The sequence below is a fragment of the Pelobates fuscus genome, chromosome 10 (genome assembly GCF_036172605.1).
Source record: "Pelobates fuscus isolate aPelFus1 chromosome 10, aPelFus1.pri, whole genome shotgun sequence".
NCBI lineage: Eukaryota > Metazoa > Chordata > Amphibia > Anura > Pelobatidae > Pelobates > Pelobates fuscus.
In genome coordinates, this window is record NC_086326.1 from 57,046,508 (window position 1) to 57,069,290 (window position 22,783).

The 22,783-nt window shown below is 39.8% G+C and overlaps 1 protein-coding gene across 1 annotated transcript in view; it reads left to right on the forward strand.

Annotated features, from left to right (window-relative positions):
- TMEM26 (transmembrane protein 26) overlaps positions 1-22,783 on the forward strand; it is a 77,727-nt gene that overhangs the window by 39,042 nt on the left and 15,902 nt on the right. Inside the window, exon 2 of the mRNA XM_063433582.1 lies at positions 6,577-6,652. Within this exon, the coding sequence (XP_063289652.1) occupies positions 6,577-6,652 (76 nt within the window). The remainder of the gene's footprint in view (positions 1-6,576; positions 6,653-22,783) is intronic.

Consider the following 22,783-nt stretch of genomic DNA (forward strand, 5'->3'; position numbering starts at 1 on the left):
GCACCGCAGGCCGCAAATGTACTATTTAGCACCAAAAAATATTGAATTTTTAAAACTGCGATGTAACCACAATATTTGACGATTCTTCTTGACTCTCAGCTATGACGTGCACACCCCAAATGTACTATTTAGCACCCAAAAAAATAGAATTTTTAAAACTGCGCTGTAACCACAGTATTTGACGGTTCTATTTGACTCTCAGATATGAAGTGCACCGCAGGCCGCAAATGTACTATTTAGCACCAAAAAATATTGAATTTTTCAAAATGCGATGTAACCACAGTATTTGACGGTTCTATTTGACTCTCAGATAGGAAGTGCAAACCCCAAATGTACTATTTAGCACAAAAAAAAAATTTGAATTTTTAAAACTGCGCTGTAACCACAGTATTTGACGGTTCTATGTGACTCTCAGATATGAAGTGCACCGCAGGCCGCAAATGTACTATTTATCACTAAAAAAAAAATAGAATTTTTCAAAGTGCGATGTAACCACAGTATTTGACGGTTCTATTTGACTCTCAGATATGAAGTGCACACCGCAAATATACTATTTAGCACCAAAAAAAAATTAATTTTTAAAACTGCGATGCATCCACAGTATTTAACGATTCTATTTGACTCTCCGATATGAAGTGCACACCCCAAATGTACTATTTAGCACCCAAAAAATGTGAATTTTTAAAACTGCACTGTAACAACAGTATTTGACAGTTCTATTTGACTCTCAGATATGAAGTGCACCGCAGGCCGCAAATGTACTATTTAGCACCAAAACAATTCACATTTTTCAAAGTGCAATGTAACCACAGTATTTGACGGTTCTATTCGACTCTCAGATATGAAGTGCACCGCAGACCGCAAAGGTACTATTTAGCACAAAAAAGTGTGATTTTTTTAAACCAACAATGTAACAGTAGTATTTAAGGGTTTTATTAGACTGCAAGAAATGCAGTACGCAAATGTACTATTTAGCACCCAAAAAATTGCAGTATTTAAAAATGCCTAGATGTTGCCAACTGGGCTACCAGAACAGGATTAAAGTAATGTGCCTGGCACACATGCAGTTGCAAGTGCACTGCACTCTCTGTGGCACTGGGCTCAGGGCAGGGTACAAAAATGTAGTATAGCATCCACAAAAATAATCGCTGTAGTTTGCAAATTCAACACCAGAATTCTTTCCTAATCTGTCCCTCACAGATGCAGCATCCTCTCCCTACACTAATAACAGCTCATGTGATGTGCGGCGCTACGTGACTCCAGCTTATATATAGAGGCTGGGTCACATGCTGCACTGGCCCATCACAGCCATGCCATTAGTAGGCTTCTAAGGGCACACAAGTCAAACGCTTGTTGATTGGCTGCCCTGCAGCCTTTCAAAACGCGCCATTAAATCGCTGAATACCGAACTCCAACCAGAACATACACTGAAATGTCCGTGTTCGAGTGTGGGGCCCAAAAACCGTAATGTTCGGTACGAACCTGAGCTTTACAGTTCGGGTTCGCTCAACTCTAGTCTTTATGAGAGAAATTGCAATTGCGCAAGGAAACACTGTATATTCTTTGGTGCATCTGTTTGCTATGATTTCGGAAAGAAATAGATTATGATTAATGCAGTTTGATCCTATAGGATATAAAGAATGAAGACATTTCTATCCTTTCAGCTGGAATTGACTTTTTATTAATTCCAGAACTGCAAAGAATGTAATATTTCTTGTAAAAAATAAACTGGGTTAATAAAAAAACACAATAAAACTCTCACAGCAAAATGATACCATAACGCAAGAAAGTTTTTTTTTTTTTTTTATTTATACTTGGCTAACATAAGAAAATGGAATGTAGAATCTTTTTTTTACACCTTTTGGGTGGTATTGATACATTTAAGAGGTGATGATAATGACAATCATATAGACACAGTAAGGTCAAAAATAGGCTGAGGACAAATTAAGGCAAACAAGAAGATATATAAACAAAATGGAATTGAATCAACAATTATTTATAAAAAAAATTGCCAAAGATCTGTGTCTGTAATGCTATTATTTAAAAATATATATATTGAAGGCTTTATCCAAACGTGTCTGAAGTGGTCAATTATTAAGTAATTTCAGGTCAGTTTAAAATAGCAGGTTTCAATCTGTGCATATGCACGCTATTCAATCCTAGCCAAAATGTCCAACTTAACGCCATCTCTTATACCCTTTTGATTGTGATTGACTCTGAAATGTTGAGTTTTGGCAATTAAAAGTCAGCCTTGAGAAGGAGCCTGTAGGCACCAAAATTGCTAGGAAATTAATGACCTGTTCACTCTTATTTTTCTCCTCTCCTACGCATACATATAGTTTTACACCAGGACAGTAGCGCACTGATTAGGAGGTTTAATAACAATATAGACAAATAAGACTAAACAAGCTATATGAGTCCCTTCTAGTTCAACTCCTTATTTTGTGTACTCTCACTCCACTCAGTATATAATGGCGACAATGCTTCTACAATATGATTTAGCATGGGTCCTGAGGATTCACTTTTCTTGGCTGTCTCTTTTTTTCAATATCGTAGTTTTTTTATAAAATGGGATATCAGAAGCAAGAAAACTAAGGTCGGCATTTAGGGGTATACTCCACCGAGTGTTGAAGTTTGTTTATCATCGTCTGCTTATATTGAATTAGCACTAAATGAGCATTCCTCGTGATATATGACTCTTTGTCTATTCATTTTTTAGCTAATATAAATTAAAATAAGCTTAGTCCACTTCAAGGAGGCAGGCGATAAACTAATTAGGACTAAGTTAAACAAATCGAATATAATTGATATTAACTACAATGTGATTAAGTCGTGGATTTTATAGAATGTAGAAAGAAACAGGTGGTTTGTATTAGCCAGAAACTGATTAACACAGAGAGGGCAGCTGAGGAGATAGGGTGTTACAAGTATTCAATATCTCTAGAGACAAATGAATCAGAAAATTTAGTAAGGACGGGAAACATATGCATAATGTTGTACGGCACAATAGTAAGGGATACAGTATGCAGGTAATGTCAAGTAAAGCCGTTCGAATCCTAGACTGATTGGAAAATTACAAGTAATTATAGGTCAATGTGTCAATATAACGTATACGTATATGAAAGTCATAGGTCAAATGTTATTTAAATGACAGAGAGTTTTGGCACAGGAAGTTGAGTGTTCCAGAGAGTGAAAACAGTATATCCTGCCTACTATGTTTTAAATATATTTTATTAAGGGCTCATTGGCAAACAGAACGAGAAATGCAATTACTATGCATCACTATGGTATAGTTACATAGCTGAAAAGAGACATGCAAATAACATAATTCCCTAACGAAAATGTACAAAAGAGAATGAAAGCAATACACTGAGAGGACCCTGACTTTATTTTTTAAACATTTGCAGGGGAGGTCTTAGAGTGCCCACTTTTATCAATCTGCCAGATGTTATGCATCCAAGCACCAGTTTGTTCCTTTTGTTTATTTATTTTTGCTCTGACTCTATCCAATATAGGGTTTATTCACTAAACCAGTAATTTAGTGAGCTGACAAGTAATTTAAAATTTTAAGACAAAGTAACATTTTACAGTCAGGCTACTTCAGCCGTAAATTTCTGAATTCCTGGTCAGTTCTTAAACTGACCAGGAATAAATTGAATTTTCTGAAGTGTCTTGTTATTACTTTCACATCCTGGAACCTATTCCTGTAGATACAAAACCACGTTTGAAGCATATTATGTAAATATAGGTAGATATCATATAGTGAGTCAGGTTCACAAAGACATAAATAATGTGGGCAAAAACCTCAAAACCCATGAAACGCTGTCCGCACAATGCACTGCTGAAGAAAATAAAACTAAACAGTGTGTATTTTAGGGACTAATTCACTCACAAACCTAAACACAAAGCAATATCCATAATGTTGGGACACACCTGACTATTACTAAAGTGAGAGTTGTTGGGAATTTAAAGTGAATTTCACATTTAACCCCTTACGGACATATGACATGTGTGACATGTCATGATTCCATTTTATTCCAGAAGTTTGGTCCTTAAAGGGACACTCCAGGCACACAGACCACTTCTGCTCATTGGAGCGGTCTGGGTGCCAACTCCCACTACTCTTAACCCTGCAAGTGTAATTATTGCAGTTTTGTTATAAACTGCAATAATTACCTTGCAAGATTACGTCCTCCCCTAGTGGCTGTCTATTAGACAGCCACTAGAGGGAACTTCCTGGTTTCTAGCACAGGTTTTCTGTGCTAGAGCGTCGCTGGACGTCCTCACGCTGTGTGAGGACCTCCAGCGTCGCTCTATTCCCCATAAGGAAGCATTGAAATAAATTTTCAATGCTTTCCTATGGGGTGCGCTAATGCGCATGCGCGGCATTGCCGCGCATGCGCATTAGGTCTCCTCGGCCGGCGGGCGAGATCAGTCTCGCCCACCGGCCGACGTAAGCAGAAGGAGGAGCGGCGGGGGAGGAGGAAGCAGCGACGTGGGACCTGTCGCTGCCTCTGGTAAGTCACTGAAGGGGTTTTCACCCCTTCAGTAACCGGGGTTGGGGGGTGGGAGGGAGAGGGACCCTCCAGTGCCAGGAAAACGGATCGTTTTCCTGGCACTGGAGTTTCCCTTTAAGGGAAGGGGTTAATGTCAAAAAAGCGGAATTGAAAATCTGATTTTGCTTATTCTATGCTTCCAATTTGGCTATTGCGGGCTACAAATGTAAATCCACTATGAATTCCTGACGATTCTCTCTTTTGTAAATAACCCTATCATATATATAAACTTTTCAATAAAAACTACTTTAAAAGAATTTAGAAAACATGCAAAATATACATTACATGAATATTGCTCACAGGTCTAAAATAGTCTAACAGGCTTAATCACTAAACATCGGACTTTAATAAACTAAACCAGAATGGTAAGTTTAATGCTAAAACAATTGTTACAGGAACATTCTACAACCTGGGTATAGTCATAGCCTGGGCCCTTTGCCATTCGGATTTAATTCACTCAAATTCAGCTGGTTAGTGGGTAACCCTGCATGTGTATTGCTGTAAAATGTAAACCTGTTTTATTACATTGTGTTACATCTTTGAATGCCTTACTCCTGAGAGATGCCAGACACAGTGTCACATCCTCATAGCTGTAAAGTGAAGTATTAAATATATTTAGTTTGTATGGTTTTGTTGAGCAATATTGTGTTTTCATTTGTTCCATACAGATCAACGCACATGTGTAAATGAAGAATGTATAAAACAGTTGAGCCTTTAAACAATTGTAAACTGGTATATCAATAAGAATAGTGGAATCTGTTCCCTTAAAAGGAAAAGTATTAAGAGAATCATTTCAGGAAGCAATGGTCACGTGTTTCAAAAATAAATACTACAGATCAAAGTGACATCCCCCTTTAAAGTAGACCTGTTACGGAGAGACTCTTACATTAATTAAGGCAGCTTAAAAACAATATGTAAACGGTATGGTCTTTTAACATTTTTTTAAATTGTTGAAAGAGGTTTGACACATTTTAGAAACACATTTTGACTAAAGTTTCCTGTCTCATGTCTAACAGCACTATGTTTCCCGGCATGCAGCTGACTTCCTCATCTTCCTGGGGCTCATTATCAATCCTTTACTCTGGTTTATGACTGTTTAGACATTCACAGTTAGCTGTGTGCATTTTTATATAGTGTAGTAGAGGGGAAATCTAAAAAAGAAAACAATTGATAATGGTTTGCAATTTTTTTTTTTTTTACTTTCCTTTGTTCACCACGTTTATTATAAAACATGCAAAAAAAAAAAAAACAATTTAAAACTATAATATATTTTGTATTGCTTTTTTTTTTTAATTATGGGAATGCATCACTATCAGCATGATTTAGTAGATCATGTCCCCGAGATAGTTACCATGTGCACGTGGTTTATCTAATTTGTACTCATAATATAGTTAACTTGTGGGCACAATCTACTAAACTGTGCACAGAATATAACTATATACTAGATCACAGGGCCAAAGCTTCCTATTAGCACCTACCTCAACTAGCTCCAGTGCTCATTAATATATGTATACCCCGTGCTCACAATATTTTGAATTTTTATTTTAATTTTTTATTTAGTTGTTCATTCCTTGAAATCATATTGCGTGAAAAGATTTAGCGATTTGGTGGTGTCCCTTATCTTGCAATATTTCAGATATCAATCTTTCAGGTTGGAAAGATTAACATAGATATATATTTTATCTGATGTGGTTTAGCGATAATTTTTTTTTAGTTTTACTTTTTTTTTTTTTTTTAAGGAAACTTATATGTTTCTACAATAGGGTTACTTGAAAACTTTTAGTGCCGTGTGGAGGGGCAGATCAAATTTTAACATAGGTGAACTTATTGCGTATGACAGTTTTGTAATTCCCCAAAAAGAAAATAAAAAAAAACACAATGGTTTCTAACATTGAATGTATTGTAGTGTAAGACATTTAATTGTTTTTGCAAATTTATGCACCAAATGTATATCATTCCCGATGCTTATGAGCGAATAGAAGGATTTTGTAAGATAAAAATATTCATTATGTTTTTCTAGGTTTTCACCTGCAATCTTCTGTTACTTGATTTCCATAGCACCGTCTCTCTGGCTTCTTGAACTAAATCACTCAGAGGTAATGTATTCAATATAATACAATAATATATGATATGATTGTAATTAATAAAAAAAAAAAAAATTTTTTCAAGATTTAAAAAAAATGTATAATGATATTGGTACCTTACAGTAATATGATTGATTAATGCGATGGAACTTTGTCTTCGTATTCAAAAAAGGTGGACTCAAGCCTTGTCAAATATTGTCAAGCCACCAGCTGTCTCTAGTGATGGCTGAGGGGAAAAGTCTCTGTTTAAGGCGGGTCTCATGACAATCAGCTGCAATATCACTAAAGGAGGTCTTTGTAAATTATGCAAAGACCCCAGACGGTGACAGAGACACTTAATATTTGAAAAATGTACTTTTATCACACATAAAACACAGAACGTGAGGATGTAACAAGGGTATTCCTGGTCAGGACAAGGTAATCAAGTAAGATATATGTTAAAAGCTACTGCAATTATGTTGTGTGAAGTATTTCAATTACATTTTTCCCAGGTGTAGTCAAACAAATGCAAACATAATCTCAATATAATGTACAGTATAGAAGATGGCAGTATCGAAAGACCCACGAATATGTTTTGCAAAACACCCCTTCTGTAATGAAATGTATTCTTGTATGTTTTACACTTTCTTTTTAAATCGATTGATATTACATTTTTTGTTATTATTATTATTACAATTAGTTGACAGATCTCTATCATGTTTAGCTGCAGTTAGTCCAGTCTTGCATATGGAAAAATTAAATAATTAGGATAGGATGGTTAACCCCTACATTATCAAGCGGTTTGCAGAAAAAAATCCCAGAATTCCTTTGGGTGTCCGGGTAAGTAGTGTTTAAATGTACTTTTCATTTCAGTTCTACAAAATATTGCATTATTTAATGGAAACAAAAAAAAAATGTTATCTGGATAGCAAAACTTAATTGACCAATTCATGAGGATAAAGATAGAAAAAAAAGAGTTTTAAATAAATAACTTTTCTTAATAAGTAACACAGACTTTTTTCCTCACATCTGTAATCCTTGTCTATAATTCTCTTACCCAGGGCCGCCATCAGGGCATGACAACCGCAACGGTTGTCATGGGCCCGGCGGTCCTGGGGGGCCCGGACTGCTCAGGTCGTCCGGGCCCCACATTCAGTGGGAACATACCGGGTCGCAGGGGGCCCTGCGACCCCGGTATGTTCCCACTGGGCCAGCCTCTTCTCCTGGGGGGCCCAGCAGCCGGTCACCTCAGGGCCCCCCAGAGGCTGGCCCTGCTGACACCCGGCGCGCGCGCGAGGGAGCACTCTCCTCTGAGTGCTTCCTCTTCAGCTCCCTCGCGCACCGTACTGATGCCGGAGCCGGAAGATGACGTCATCTTCCGGATCCGGCATCAGTACGCGGCGCGCGAGGGAGCTGAAGAGGAAGCACTCAGAGGAGAGTGCTCCCTCGCGCGCCCGCCGGCGCCGGGTGTCAGGAAATTTGAGTGGGTGGGGGTGTGGGGGTGGGAATTTGAATGAGTGGGGGGGAGAGGGAAGGCAGGAAATTTGAGGGAGGGGGGAGGGAGGAAATATGAATGAGTGGGGGGGAGAGGGAGGGGGAGGGAGGAAATATGAATGAGTGGGGGGGAGAGGGAGGGAAGGGAGGAAATTTGAGGGAGTGGGGGGGAGAGGGAGGAAATTTGAATGAGTGGGGGGAGAGGGAGGGAAGGGAGGAAATTTGAGGAGTTGGGGGAGAGGGAGGGAGGAAATTGGGGGGGAGAGGAAGGAAATTTGGGGGGAGAGGAAGGAAATTTGAGGGAGGGGAGGGAGAGGTAGGAATTTGAGGGGGAGAGGAAGGGAGGAAATTTGAGGGAGGGGGGGAGAGGAATGGAGGAAATTTGAGGGAGGGGGGAGAGGAAGATAGGAAATTTGAGGGAGGAGGGAGGGGGGAGAGGAAGGGAGGAAATTTGAGGGGGGAGGAAGGAAATTTGAGGGGGGGGAGGAAGGAAATTTGAGGGGGGTAGAAGGAAGGAAATTGGAGGGGGAGAAGGCAATGAGAGGGGGGGGAGAAGGCAATGAGAGGGAGGGGGAGAAGGCAATGAGAGGGAGGGGGAGAAGGCAATGAGAGGGAGGGGGAGAAGAAGGAAATGAGAGGGAGGGGGAGAAGAAGGAAATGAGAGGGAGGGGGAGAAGAAGGAAATGAGGGAGGGGGAGAAGAAGGAAATGAGGGAGGGGGAGAAGAATGAAATGAGGGAGGGGAGAAGAAGGAAATGAGGGAGGGGGAGAAGAAGGAAATGAGAGGGAGGGGGAGAAGAAGGAAATGAGAGGGAGGGGAGAAGAAGGAAATGAGAGGGAGGGGGAGAAGAAGGAAATGAGAGGGAGGGGGAGAAGGAAATGAGAGGGAGGGGGAGAAGAAGGAAATGAGAGGGAGGGGGAGAAGAAGGAAATGAGAGGGAGGGGGAGAAGAAGGAAATGAGAGGGAGGGGGAGAAGAAGGAAATGAGAGGGAGGGGGAGAAGAAGGAAATGAGAGGGAGGGGGAGAAGAAGGAAATGAGAGGGAGGGGGAGAAGAAGGAAATGAGAGGGAGGGGGAGAAGAAGGAAATGAGAGGGAGGGGGAGAAGAAGGAAATGAGAGGGAGGGGGAGAAGAAGGAAATGAGAGGGAGGGGGAGAAGAAGGAAATGAGAGGGAGGGGGAGAAGAAGGAAATGAGAGGGAGGGGGAGAAGAAGGAAATGAGAGGGAGGGGGAGAAGAAGGAAATGAGAGGGAGGGGGGAGAAGAAGGAAATGAGAGGGAGGGGGAGAAGAAGGAAATGAGAGGGAGGGGGGAGAAGAAGGAAATGAGAGGGAGGGGGGAGAAGAAGGAAATGAGAGGGAGGGGGGAGAAGAAGGAAATGAGAGGGAGGGGGGAGAAGAAGGAAATGAGAGGGAGGGGGGAGAAGAAGGAAATGAGAGGGAGGGGGGAGAAGAAGGAAATGAGAGGGAGGGGGGAGAAGAAGGAAATGAGAGGGAGGGGGGAGAAGAAGGAAATGAGAGGGAGGGGGGAGAAGAAGGAAATGAGAGGGAGGGGGAGAAGAAGGAAATGAGAGGGAGGGGGGAGAAGAAGGAAATGAGAGGGAGGGGGAGAAGAAGGAAATGAGAGGGAGGGGGAGAAGAAGGAAATGAGAGGGAGGGGGGAGAAGAAGGAAATGAGAGGGAGGGGGAAGAAGAAGGAAATGAGAGGGAGGGGGGAGAAGAAGGAAATTGACGGGGGTAGGGGGAGAGATTGACATCCATCACACACACACACACACACAATGCACCCCTTGCACACAGAAAAACATAATGCATTACACACAGACACACATACACACGCAATGCATCCCTTACACACAGCAACACACAATGCACCCCTTCCACACACTCAGTGCATCCCATACATACACAAACTCACCTTGCAGCCCTTACACATACAAACACAGATTCACACAATGCATTCCTTACACACATCAGGACATCCCCCCCCCCCCCCACACACACACACACCCCTGTGAGCAAACTCATTGGTGGAACATGAAGGTGGACCCTGTGTAAAGGGCCCTCAAAAAATGGAGCTGCTTCTCGTTCTCCCAGAACATTGATTTTTGTGACCACAGTTACAAACCGCCTCCAGAGAGCCTGTTCTACACCAGACCAGTGGAGCCAGACGGCAGCTGAAGCCCATCATCATCCTCATCTGGTTGTAAGTAGGCAATCTAGTATATTATTCGTGGCACTAATCTTTAATTTACCTCACATTAAAGGGACACTATAGTCCCCAGAACCACTGCAGCTTAATGTAGTGGTTCTGGTGTCTATAGCCTGTCCCTGCAGGCCTTTTATTGTAAACACGGCGGCACTGCAGCACTGTGTTAGTTAACATGGCAGATCATATGGGTGGGGCACTGTGATGTCACATGGGGGGGCGGCAAACTTTACTTTTGCCTAGGGCGGCAAAAATCCTTGCACCGGCCCTGCAGACACTGCATCCCTGTGGGCGGACTCGGGGGGGAGGGGGGGTACTCGGGTGCAGGCGCCGGGGGGCCCAGACCTTGAGCTGTGTCAGGGGCCCCAAAATTTCTGATGGCAGCCCTGCTCTTACCTATGCATTCTGTGTATATATATATATATATATATATATATATATATATATATATATATATATATATAAAATATAAAAAATACCGTCTCTCTAGGTCTTCCAAGCAATGGTGTTTATTTTCGGTTAATCCAATGTCAACGTTTCAGCCCTGGTTCAGGGCTTTCATCAGGACACATAAGAAACATTAATACAAATGACAAGCTTATATAGGACTGTATAACATGTTAAACACTCACCAGATCAGCTGTTGGGAATCAACCAATCTAAAGTTTGTAAGGCCTGGACATCAGTGTTGAATAAATGTTCACTGGACCTAATGCTTATCACAATACAAGACGTCAGGGAAGATTTGATTGAAATTCGTAAACAAATTCAACAACTTGAGAGTGAACAAGCAATCCTCCTGAATACACAAGAAGGAACAAATTTACAGCTGAAACTAAGTGAGGAGACACTTACGTATAAAAACCAGCTTATAAAATTTAAGAGACAAAAAATGGAGAGGGTACAACAAGACTATACAGAACACTATGTCTACAGATGGCTGACTGGAGAACATCAAAATCGTCCCAGAAGATTTAGAAAGAGAATCCTAAAACCACAAATTGCCACTATAGATATCACATCGGGCGAATCGGCCTCAGAAGGAGAGGGATCTCATCCACAGCAACCTATTCATTTTTTAGAAAAGGTGGGGCCACAGGCAATAACACAGCCCCTGAGAACCTCTACAAGAAACAGAAACAAAAACGACAAAGATCAACTACAAGAAGAGGACAAAAGGGAAGGACCCACTGGACACAAAAAACCACCAGTGCGGAGATAATCCCTGTATTTAATCTATCGGATCGAACACTAAATCATAAAGAAATTGATGTACTGAGCAAGGGACTTTCCTTTATCCCCACAAGAACTCCGAATAAATTTGAATGGCAAGTGGAGTTATACAAATTCGGTCGTTCACTAAGATTAAAGGATTACTTTAATAAGAACAATAAGCAGATTACAAGCACGGATACCCTTGGGAACAGACATCAATTTAAGAGATCTAGTCAATTTGATCCTCCACCGAATCAGTCGACTATTAAGACGTTTCTATCTACAATAAAAAATGAGACAGAAGGCATCATGACTAAACATAAATCACAATTCAGTAATTTTTCCAAGGAACAACACGAAATAGTACGTAAACTATCCACAGACCCTTCCATTGTGATCCGCCCCGCAGATAAAGGGGGTGGAATTGTGGTCATGAATTACAAGAATTATGCTTATGAAATTCAGCAACAACTGATGCAACAAAATACCTATTTACATCTGGACCATGACACCACTAACAGTATTGCTTGTAAAATTGAAGATATACTCCTGATGGGCTTACGAGCACGGTACATCGATATGGATCTGTATGAATATCTCCAAAAAAAACACCCTCGTACGCCGATATTATACACGCTGCCCAAGATACATAAGAGTCTCACTAATCCACCAGGGAGACCGATTGTTTCTGCAATTAATGGTATCCTGGAACCGATTGCGAAATACCTTGACTATGTGTTTAACCCCTTAAGGACACATGACATGTGTGACATGTCATGATTCCCTTTTATTCCAGAAGTTTGGTCCTTAAGGGGTTAAAGAACCAGTAACAGCCATCCCGACATGTTTAAAAGACACCAGAAGCCTCTTATCTGACTTAGACTCAATTGAGGAGTTCAACGGCCTTCTAATAACTATGGATGTAAGTAGCCTTTACACGGTTATACCACATGAAGAGGGCATTGAAACAATGAGGAAGCTATTGTCAACATCATTACAGTATCAAGGACCATCAATAGAATTCATTATGGAACTCCTATCACTGACCTTAAGTAATAACTACTTCCGCTTCGAATCTCAATGGTTCCTCCAAATCTCGGGTACATCTATGGGGGCCGCTATGGCCCCCATGTATGCAAATGCATACATGTACGATTTTGAACAGCAATATATCCTCACACAGTTTGAGAAACAGATAGTAAAATACTATAGGTATATTGACGACATTTTGATCCTATGGAGAGGGTCCAGAGATGAAGCTCAGTCGCTGGTAGAATACATCAATAATCTACCCACCCCAATCAAAGTGACTTCACAAATTGAAGAAAAATTTATACAGTTTTTGGATGTCGAATTGAGGATAATTAACCAACAACTAGAGTATAGACTACATATGAAAACGACTGATCGAAATACCTTATTACACCACGAAAGTTTTCATCCCAAATCACTCAAAAATTCACTCCCACTCTCTCAGTTTCTACGAGTGTGTCGGAATAACTCCCAGAGTGAACAGTGTGAGGAACAATTGAAGGTCATGTACTCCAAATTTCTAACACGAGGCTATAAACGTCCAGATTTGGATAACGCCTTACAAAAAGCGAAATTACAATATAATCAGAAAACAATAAAATCTAAGAAAGAAGGCAACACTAGGATGGTTTTTCCTATGAAACTACACACAGCAAGTCAAGAGGTTATGAAATCCATTAAACGCAATTGGAACATCCTACGACAGGATCCAACTCTACCAAAGCAGTTTATACATCCACCAATGTTCTGCTTTAAGAGAAACAAGAACCTGAGAGATATACTAGTAAAACGGACCCGGTACACTGTTACAATCCAACAGTATCGACAACAAAGAACAACGGTTGTGTGAGATGCCTGGGGTGTGTAACCTGTGGCCACATTACTCCGGCTAAGACTTTCTCCAATCCCTATACGGGCAAGATATACAAAATAGCCCATAGGATACATTGTCGCACAGAGTTCGTGATCTATAAGCTTACGTGTCCATGTGGACTAAGCTATAAAGGGAAAAATGGAGACGGCTCTCTGCGAGAGAATCAGAGGCCACAGGTCCAGTATCCGACTAGCCTACCGTGATGGCAAGACGGACAAACCTGTGGCCAGACATTTTTGGGAGAAAGCTCATCAACTTTCTACCCTGAGATGTTTGGCCATTGATCACATCCCAGAAATGGCTAGAGGAGGTGATAGAGGAAAAATCTTACTGCAGCGGGAGACATATTGGACATTGGAGCTGGATACACTGTCCCCGAAGGGGTTGAATGAGAAATGTTCATTCACCCCTTTTCTATGACTCACCTTAAGAATCATCCAATGAACTGTAAAATTAGTGAATCTTCTTCTTCCCCGCGAACGTTTTAGTTTTTATCATATATATTTTTATCATATATATTTCCTATATTGCAATTATGTACTAGACATAACTATTGAACACTCACCCAGCTGATTTATGGGATCAACCGAATAGAAGATTACTGCCAGTATCTTTTTACATAGCCTTGGTTATATTGTTTTATAATGTTTTGCCTAGAGTGGTACTAGCCAGACTATATATAGTAGGGGATAATTACACTACACTAATTATGTATATTTTTAGACTTATCATTGACTTGAAGAGATGTTTTTTGTATAAGTTTTTTAATGATATTTACATTATCAATGACACGTTTTTTCTTTTTAGAACGATACACATTGATCACCCTATTTAATTACATATAGAGCCAATATTCACTTTTTTCATATATGGCTATGTTCACTGTATTCATTATACAGATGGACATATAATAGCCTCCAATACTAATTTGATACTCCATTATTATTGTATATATTTATATATAATTCTTCACTTTGATACTTTTCACATAGTTCACACTTTTAGTTTTAAATAGTTTACCACACTTACACTGACACTTTTTACACAATAATATTACCGCTCCGAATTGAGCAGGTTACACTGAATACTATTAGTAGATTCCCTTGGTTATATTATATAGAGACTATCCCTCTGAGAGACCATTCTTATTTTTATTTTTTCATATTTTCATTATCACCACGAACCTATAGAAAAGGGTCGTGGAATGTCTCTGCCGTCACCCCGTTGGATTGACCACTCACGGACGAGAGGAGGGATTCTCCCGACGGCATACGTAAGCACGGTAGGATTACCCATAGCCGCAATGTATTTGCGGTTGTCGGGGCAACGTGACGTGGCCGCGTCACGTGGGGGACCCAGCTGAGCGGTGACGGGGAGGGTATTCCCTGAGCTACACACAGGCGCAGTTGTGTAATGGTAGACGCCGGATATCGCGGTTGATTCCCAACAGCTGATCTGGTGAGTGTTTAACATGTTATACAGTCCTATATAAGCTTGTCATTTGTATTAATGTTTCTTATGTGTCTTATGTGATGAAAGCCCTGAACCAGGGCTGAAACGTTGACATTGGATTAACCGAAAATAAACACCATTGCTTGGAAGAACTAGAGTGCCGGTATTTTTTCTATTTTATATTATCTCTTTTGCTGTGCACCAGGCCATTATTGAATAAGTTGGAGTGCAGGAATCTTTTGCTTTACTATATATATATATATATATATATATATATATCCCTATGTATATTGTATATGTTTCCACATTACCATAACATTACCCATAGCATATCACCCTAACATTGCAGCCATGTTGCCACTTTGGTCACACGCAAATGCACACATACACACACTGAAACATGCACGCTTATGGCCGGTGAAATAGCTCAGTGGGCTAATGCATCAGCAGAATCTGTTCTAACCCTTGGGTCGCAGGTTCAAATCCAGGCAGGGTTGACTCAGCCCTTCATCCTTCTGAGGTAGATAAAATGTGTACCATTAAATTGGGTGATAGTAACAACCACTGGATGTTGGGCTACCTCCTTCCGAGGTAGATAAAATGAGTACCATTAAATTGGGTGATAGTAACAACCCCTGGATGTTGGGCTAAGGTAACATCCCCAGGACGTACTTGGAAACCAGAGTAATCTGAATGTACCTTTACTGGTTAAATACTTTGTTATTATAGACACTTTGATATATTCACATAATTAAACTCGATACATGCCTACACACTGATGTACAATGACACACAAAAAAAAAAAACATGGGCAGCTTCACACTGGGAAGGAGAGCGGCTCACCCTTGGACCCTTGAAGCTAGATAACTGGTTACTACAAAAAGGGGCACTTAAAGGCACAGCAACCAAATGAGTGGAAAGAAGTATATGGGCAAATGAGACTAATGCTGGCTTATATACCCTGTGAATAGGCCACAATCAAAACCTGAATAAAACCAGACATGGAATCTAATTAAACATACTGTATAATATGTTTTAACCATAAGTTAAAAAACCAGTGTACCACATAAATAAAAATAATAGAATAATAATCAATAATAGAATCTGAAACATTTTTTTAAATATCTAGGACCAAAAAAATTAACAAATATTGTTAACCCCTCACATTTTTGTAAATATTTTATTATATCTTTTCATGTGACAACACTGAAGAAATGACACTCTGCTACAATGTAAAGTAGTAAGTGTACTGCTTGTATTACAGTGTAAATTTGCTGCCCCCTCAAAATAACTCACCACACAGCACACAACCAGTGGCACACAACCAGTGGCAACAAAAGTAAGTACACCCCTAAGTGGAAAATGTCCAAATTGGGCCCAATTAGCCATTTCCCCTCCTCGATGTCATGTGACTCGTTAGTGTTACCAGGTCCTAGGTGTTAATGGGGAGCAGGTGTGTTAAATTTGGTGTTATCGCTCTCACTCTATCATACTGGTCACTGGAAGTTCAACATGTCACCTCATGGCAAAGAATTCTCTGAGGATCTGAAAAAACAATTATTGTTCTACATAAAGATGGCCTAGTTTATAAGAAGATTGCCAAGGCCCTGAAACTGAGCTGCAGCACGGTGGGCAAAACCATACAGCGGTTTCACAGAACAGGTTCCACTCAGAACAGTCCTCACCATGGTCGACCAAAGAAGTTGAGTGCACATGCTCAGCATTATATCCAGAGGCTGTCTTTGGGAAATAGATGTATGAGTGCTGCCTGCATTGCTGCAGAGTTTGAAGTGGTGGGGGGTCAGCATGTCAGTGTTCAGACCATACGCCGCACACGGCATCAACTTGGTCTGTATGGCTGTCGTCCCAGAAGGAACTCTTCTAAAGATGATGCACAAAACAGCCCGCAAACAGTTTGCTGAAGACAAGCAGACTAAGGACATGGATTGCTGGAACCATGTCCTGTGGTCCGATGAGACCAAGGTAAACTTATTTGGTTCAGATGGTGTCAATCATTTGTGGCGACAGTCAATCATTTGTGGCGACAACCAGGTGAGGCGTACAAAGACAAGTGTCAGACTGGGCCACAGGGCAGTATTTCACCATGATAACGGCCCCAAACACATCTCCAAGACGACCACTGCCTTGCTAAAGAAGCTGGAGGTAAAGGTAATAGACTGGCCAAGCATGTCTCCAGGCCTAAACCCTATTGAGCATCTATGGGGCATCCTCAAACGGAAGGTGGGGGAGCACAAGGTCTCTAACATACACCAGCTCCGTGATGTCATCATGGAGGAGTGTAAGAGGACTCCAGTGGCAACCTGTGAAGCTCTGGTGAACTCCATGCCCATGAGGTTTAAGGCAGTTCTGGAAAATAATCGTGGCCACACAAAATATTGACACTATAGGCCCAATTTGGACATTTCCACTTAGGGGTGTACTCACGTTTGTTGCCAACAGTTTAGACATTAATGGCTGAGTGTTGAGTTATTTTGAGGGGACATCAAATTTATACTGTTATACAGGCTGTACACTTGCTACTTTACATTGTAGCAGAGTGTCATTTCTTCAGTGTTGTTGCATGAAAAGATATAATAAAATATGTACAAAAATATGAGGGGTGTACTCACTTTTGTGAGATACTGCATGGTAAAGATAGATCTAACTTGCTGCAATAAATATTTAAAATCTTAATCAGAATATATAAAATGCACCAAATAACCACGTTAGTGACCTGAACGTCTTTTACACAAATGGCACAAAACTTAGCCCAATATATTAAATGAAAAAACATTTCTATTTTTATTATTTAACTATACTTTAAATTGGATCTATTTCCTCATTTAAACCAATACGGGCTTAATGTCTTCATTTTAAAGATCCATTTAGATTCAGCAACCAGTGCTCTCTTTCTTTTCACCAAATCTCTCTTAAGGGGGTATCCGTTCTATTCCCATGACAAAAATACAAGCAGGATTACTATAATGGACCAATTCATGATGGCATGCCACTGATGATTTTTTATCTTTATATAGGATGCCAAGCGGTGTTCTCTAAATTTTACTTTATCCTCGGTATCCTTCTATGTGATTTTTATAAAGTGTTATTTTGTAATTTTGGTGCACACTCACTTTTCACGTTCCTTGTGAATCTGTATCCATGACTATGCCTTCAATGCATATCTGTAACTGTGTGTGTATCTCTGTGTCTGTTAGGGTATGTGTTGAGAAACCCTGCAGTGTGTTACATGTATGGGGGTGGTCTTTACATTGTGTTTACAGTGGTTTTGTGTTGTCTTTTGTGTAAGGGGTGATAGTGTGCGTATGAAGGTTACTGTCTGTGTTCTGGTGCCTGAGTGTTTGTGAGGGTGACTGTTGGAGTGTGGTTGTGACAGAGTGAGTGTGACAGGATGGATTTTGCAATGAATATGACTCTGTGTGAGGGGTAAGTGTGGGATTAACTTTGACATGGTGATTGTATGAGTATGAGGTTTATAAGGGTGACTGTGGCAGGGTGGTTGTGACAGAGTAAATGTGACAGGGTGACTTTGGCAATGCAACTGTGTGTGTGGGGTGGACAGTGACATGGTGACTGTGTGTGAGGGGATAGTTAGGGGGGTGACGTGACATGGAGAGTGTATGGCTGAGAGCAGACACCTCAGAATGCTCAGTTCTGGTTTCTGACCAGGAGATAGTAATTACCAAGCTCTGCTCTCAGTCAGATGGCAGCCTGCACAGTGATCAGTGCAGTGTTACACAGGGAGATCTCCATATCTCCCTGCCGGCCCATGCTGAGTGGGGGACTATGGGGCATGGAAGGTAGCACAAGCTCTGCTATCAGCAAAACCATTGCAAATGAAGTTTTTTGCAATGAACAGATTTAATTTCCAATCATTCTAATCATGTATACACAATTGCTCTGTATGGGTGCAGACCCTGGCAGAGAATTGAACAGTGAGACTGCAGGGGCATGATCTATACATCAAAGCTGCCTCATTAACCCCTTAAGGACACATGACATGTGTGACATGTCATGATTCCCTTTTATTCCAGAAGTTTGGTCCTTAAGGGGTTAAGCTAAAGTTATTTTTGTGGCTATATTGTCCCTTTAATATGTTTAAGAGAAGAGTAGGACCTTTTTGAAATCACTTTGAAGTTTTAGAATTACACATTATCTATTCTATGACATTGAAAATGATATGAGGTTAATCCCAACAAAAGCTGTAACACAGATGAGCAGTCATTCTTTAACCCCTTAAGGACCAAACTTCTGGAATAAAAGGGAATCATGACGTGTCACACACGTCATGTGTCCTTAAGGGGTTAAGATGTGTAATAAATTGCCAGGACTCTAACTACTGCAGCAGTATGAGTCCATTGTTTCTTCTCTTAAAGCCATCTGGTCTTGTATAGAAGAAATCACTGTTCCAAATAATGTAAATGGTTTACAGCTATGGTTTTTTTGCAATAAATACCTTTGCTATTATGAAATTGTACACACTTCACCTCTGCTATCTGAGCAAAAGGCTTCATCCAACAGAAGCAATAAAAGTTACATTTCACATTGTGATATGTTCTCAAAATCAATCTAAATGACTTTTATTAAAACAAATACATTACAAAGTCTGTAAGCTTTGTAAAACAATAAGCTTTTAGAACAAGATTTGGCAAACTACAGGACTACAGCTGTTGCTGGACTAATTCTTTACAATCAAAAACCAAAAAATGTAACTGCACTCAATCCATAAATAGAGCCTGGATGCAACTAAACCTGGGGCTGGCACCAAGGACCAAGAAGTAGTTTGTAGTCACCGAAGAAAGAACAAGGTCCAGGCACTCCAAGGCTCAGATTGGCATTTTATTGAACTACAGTGTTCAGCAGTAAAGTTTCGACCCTAGGGTCTTTTTCAAATTGACCTGAAAAAGACCCTAGGGTCGTAACGTTGCTACTGGACACTGTAGTTCAATAAAATACTGATCTCAGTCTTGGACTGCCTGGACCTTTCTCTTTCTTCAGTGACTACAAGCTAATTCTTTACTATCTACTGACCACAGCCACAATACACAGATTAATTTCAAATTCAGCTTACACTTACTCGGATTCAAGTTTCTTTATGTTTGTGTGCAGTACAATTTTGTTATTACTTTAGAAATGTATCTATCCGTAGATCTTGTTTATTTGAGAATTGAAAGGTTTAGAAGACACTGAATGTGGACTTTCTTTCAACACATTTTTTGTTTTCTAAATATAGAGATATTTTTTATATCTAATTGAATTGTAATCACTCCAGTAGCATGATTTAATATTTACTTAAATTAAAAGATCTTACCTTACTGATATCAATATTTTGTAGAGCTTCCTATTCTACCTTAGAAAAACTCTGAATTTCTGTCTCATATATTTCTATTGATATTAACTAGTAATTATATGAATAGCATCAATGTCACACCAAGGGTGCATAATTCATTGTTGCACAATAGAATACTGCCAATTAATGTAAATATTGTAGTGCATATATGAATTGGTCACTTGTTTGCAAGGTCAGGTGACAGAAGGGGTAATGTAAATTGCATTGGAATGTAAAAGGGGGCAGATGTTTACCATATGGATTGATCCTTTGATTAATCAAATGTTCTGCAAGGTGTGAGAAGTCACACATAAGTGGCCTGGAAGTCTGGTTTAAATATAAATTAACTCTCTAAATTACCATATGTCTAAATTCCCTCTTAGATAGGGCGTCCTTTGATATGTTAATGATGATTAGCCTTGTGTTCCAGTATCATATCCAAAATAAACATTAATATTTACCCACAGATTAATAATTAAGCCTCATTTTTATTATATTTAGAATAGGACAGGCACAATCTTCTAATCAAGCCCAAGCATGATTTGTGTAACTTAACCATAGGGGAATGGATTGTGATGTCTGTTATATTGGGTCACAAGTAAGGAATATGACATATCTATGGAATGGGAAAAGGGTAACAAATTCATAGATGCAATTATTATTTCTGTGGCAAGTACATAAGACGAGATAGAACCAAATGTTTCCATTTAGATTGATGTTGGTCTGGAACACAAGGGGGTGGTGACTTATAGTTACTATAGGTACGCCTTATCTCCAAATCTGGACGAGGCTTGGTAATCCATAGGGTATATATCTAATGATACTGGGCAGAAGTTTTACTTTGAAAACCTGAGTGATTAGGACTTCTGTTATGTTATCCCTTTTGTTTTTATCTGTTGTTGGTGTAAATAATTTGTTTATCATCTATTTTTGGTTTGCACTGTGACTATTTTTTGCTCATAATAAATATTCCTTTATTAAGTTCTGCCTTTGTCTGGTAAAGAATCACGTTACCTGAAGAGGCTTATTAGTGTTTTTCAATTGCTTAGATATTGTGCTAAGTTGTATTTGGTGGGTTTTATTATTAAGTTACCTGGGGGACCAAGGCACCCCATTTATAAATTGTCTTGGTGGTGACAGCATTAAAATAGTAATATTTATATTATTATGCATAAGTGTGGGCGGTGTTAAGGGGGATTTTATCATTATTTCCAGTCTAGTACAGACAAATAGTGAACTTTGACCCTTTCACCACCACAACTACATCACGCACACTCTTGAAGTAGGGTGCGTTCGTGACAATCAATATTGGAATTTTAAATTTGTTTTTCAAGAGAGGGTGCATTAGATGATTTTTCTAGTTTCTATAAGAAACTCATTTCTAGAATAAACTCTCAATGCAACTATCATATTAAGCAGATAAATGTGAGATGCAACAAACCTAAGGCTTAGTTAACATTTTTAAAATAAAGATGTATATGGCCAGACTAGGATACATAGAAGCTTCTAGAAAAAAGGGTTAATAAAATTATATGTTGTGTATTTTATGGATGAATTTGAATTTTGGCATTCTTCATCATATTTGGTGCATGTGTGTTATCTATTCAAAGTGTTTTGGTTTGTAAGCCTAGGAGAGTCACGTTTAGGTGTTCTTATTAATCAAAATACTAATTATAAGATTATATTACAAGATGCGAGTTAAAAAATAATAGGAACTTGATAGCTCATATCAACTTCTACTAGGTAGGCTTTGCTTTATAAGGTTTTGGAGGCAGATGATTGTGTGTGGTCATTTGAAGAAGCAGAAAATTAAAGTACTCTTTCTTCTGTAATAAGCCATAGATCAGGATCTGAATACCAGGAAGAAATGTTGGCATTCATTGAAAATAAGGCAACCATATATGGTCAGAAATCATTCACTGTAAATTACTGAAAGGTACCTAAGCCTTCAATAAAGAACGAACAGAACACAGTGTATTATAACAACTTGGTTGTTGAATGACTGGCCTAAATATTTGAAGAACAATGAAATACATTTCATCAATGTTAGTGAAAATAAATGTAATTGAACAAATATATCATACCTAGATACCTAAAATCACCCCTGATTTAAAATAAGTTTGTTCATACTCAGCGCTGTATTTAGCGCAAGGCAAACAAGTCATACGCCTAGGGCGGCACTTTCCTGGGGGGGGGCCGCAAAAAACGCTGCCCCCAAATGCCTCAGCAAATATCTTGTTTGCCTCATTTCATGGGTGGGGGGACAACTGGCCACCTTAGCCACCCCCATGGCACGCAGAAACACTATTTGTGTGCAGACGGCAAGGGAGGGACCTCTGATACTTGTAATCTTCTTGCTCGGCTCACTCGCACTCCATGTGGGGATGCCGAGAGCTGGGATATGACACCACACCAGCCTCGGCATCACTAACCTGCACAGCAAGAAGATTACAACAACCTGGACCCCAGGGAAGAATTCACATGAAGAGAGGCTGGAAATTTAAATTAAAAAAATATATAATAATAATAAAAAAATGGTGAGTG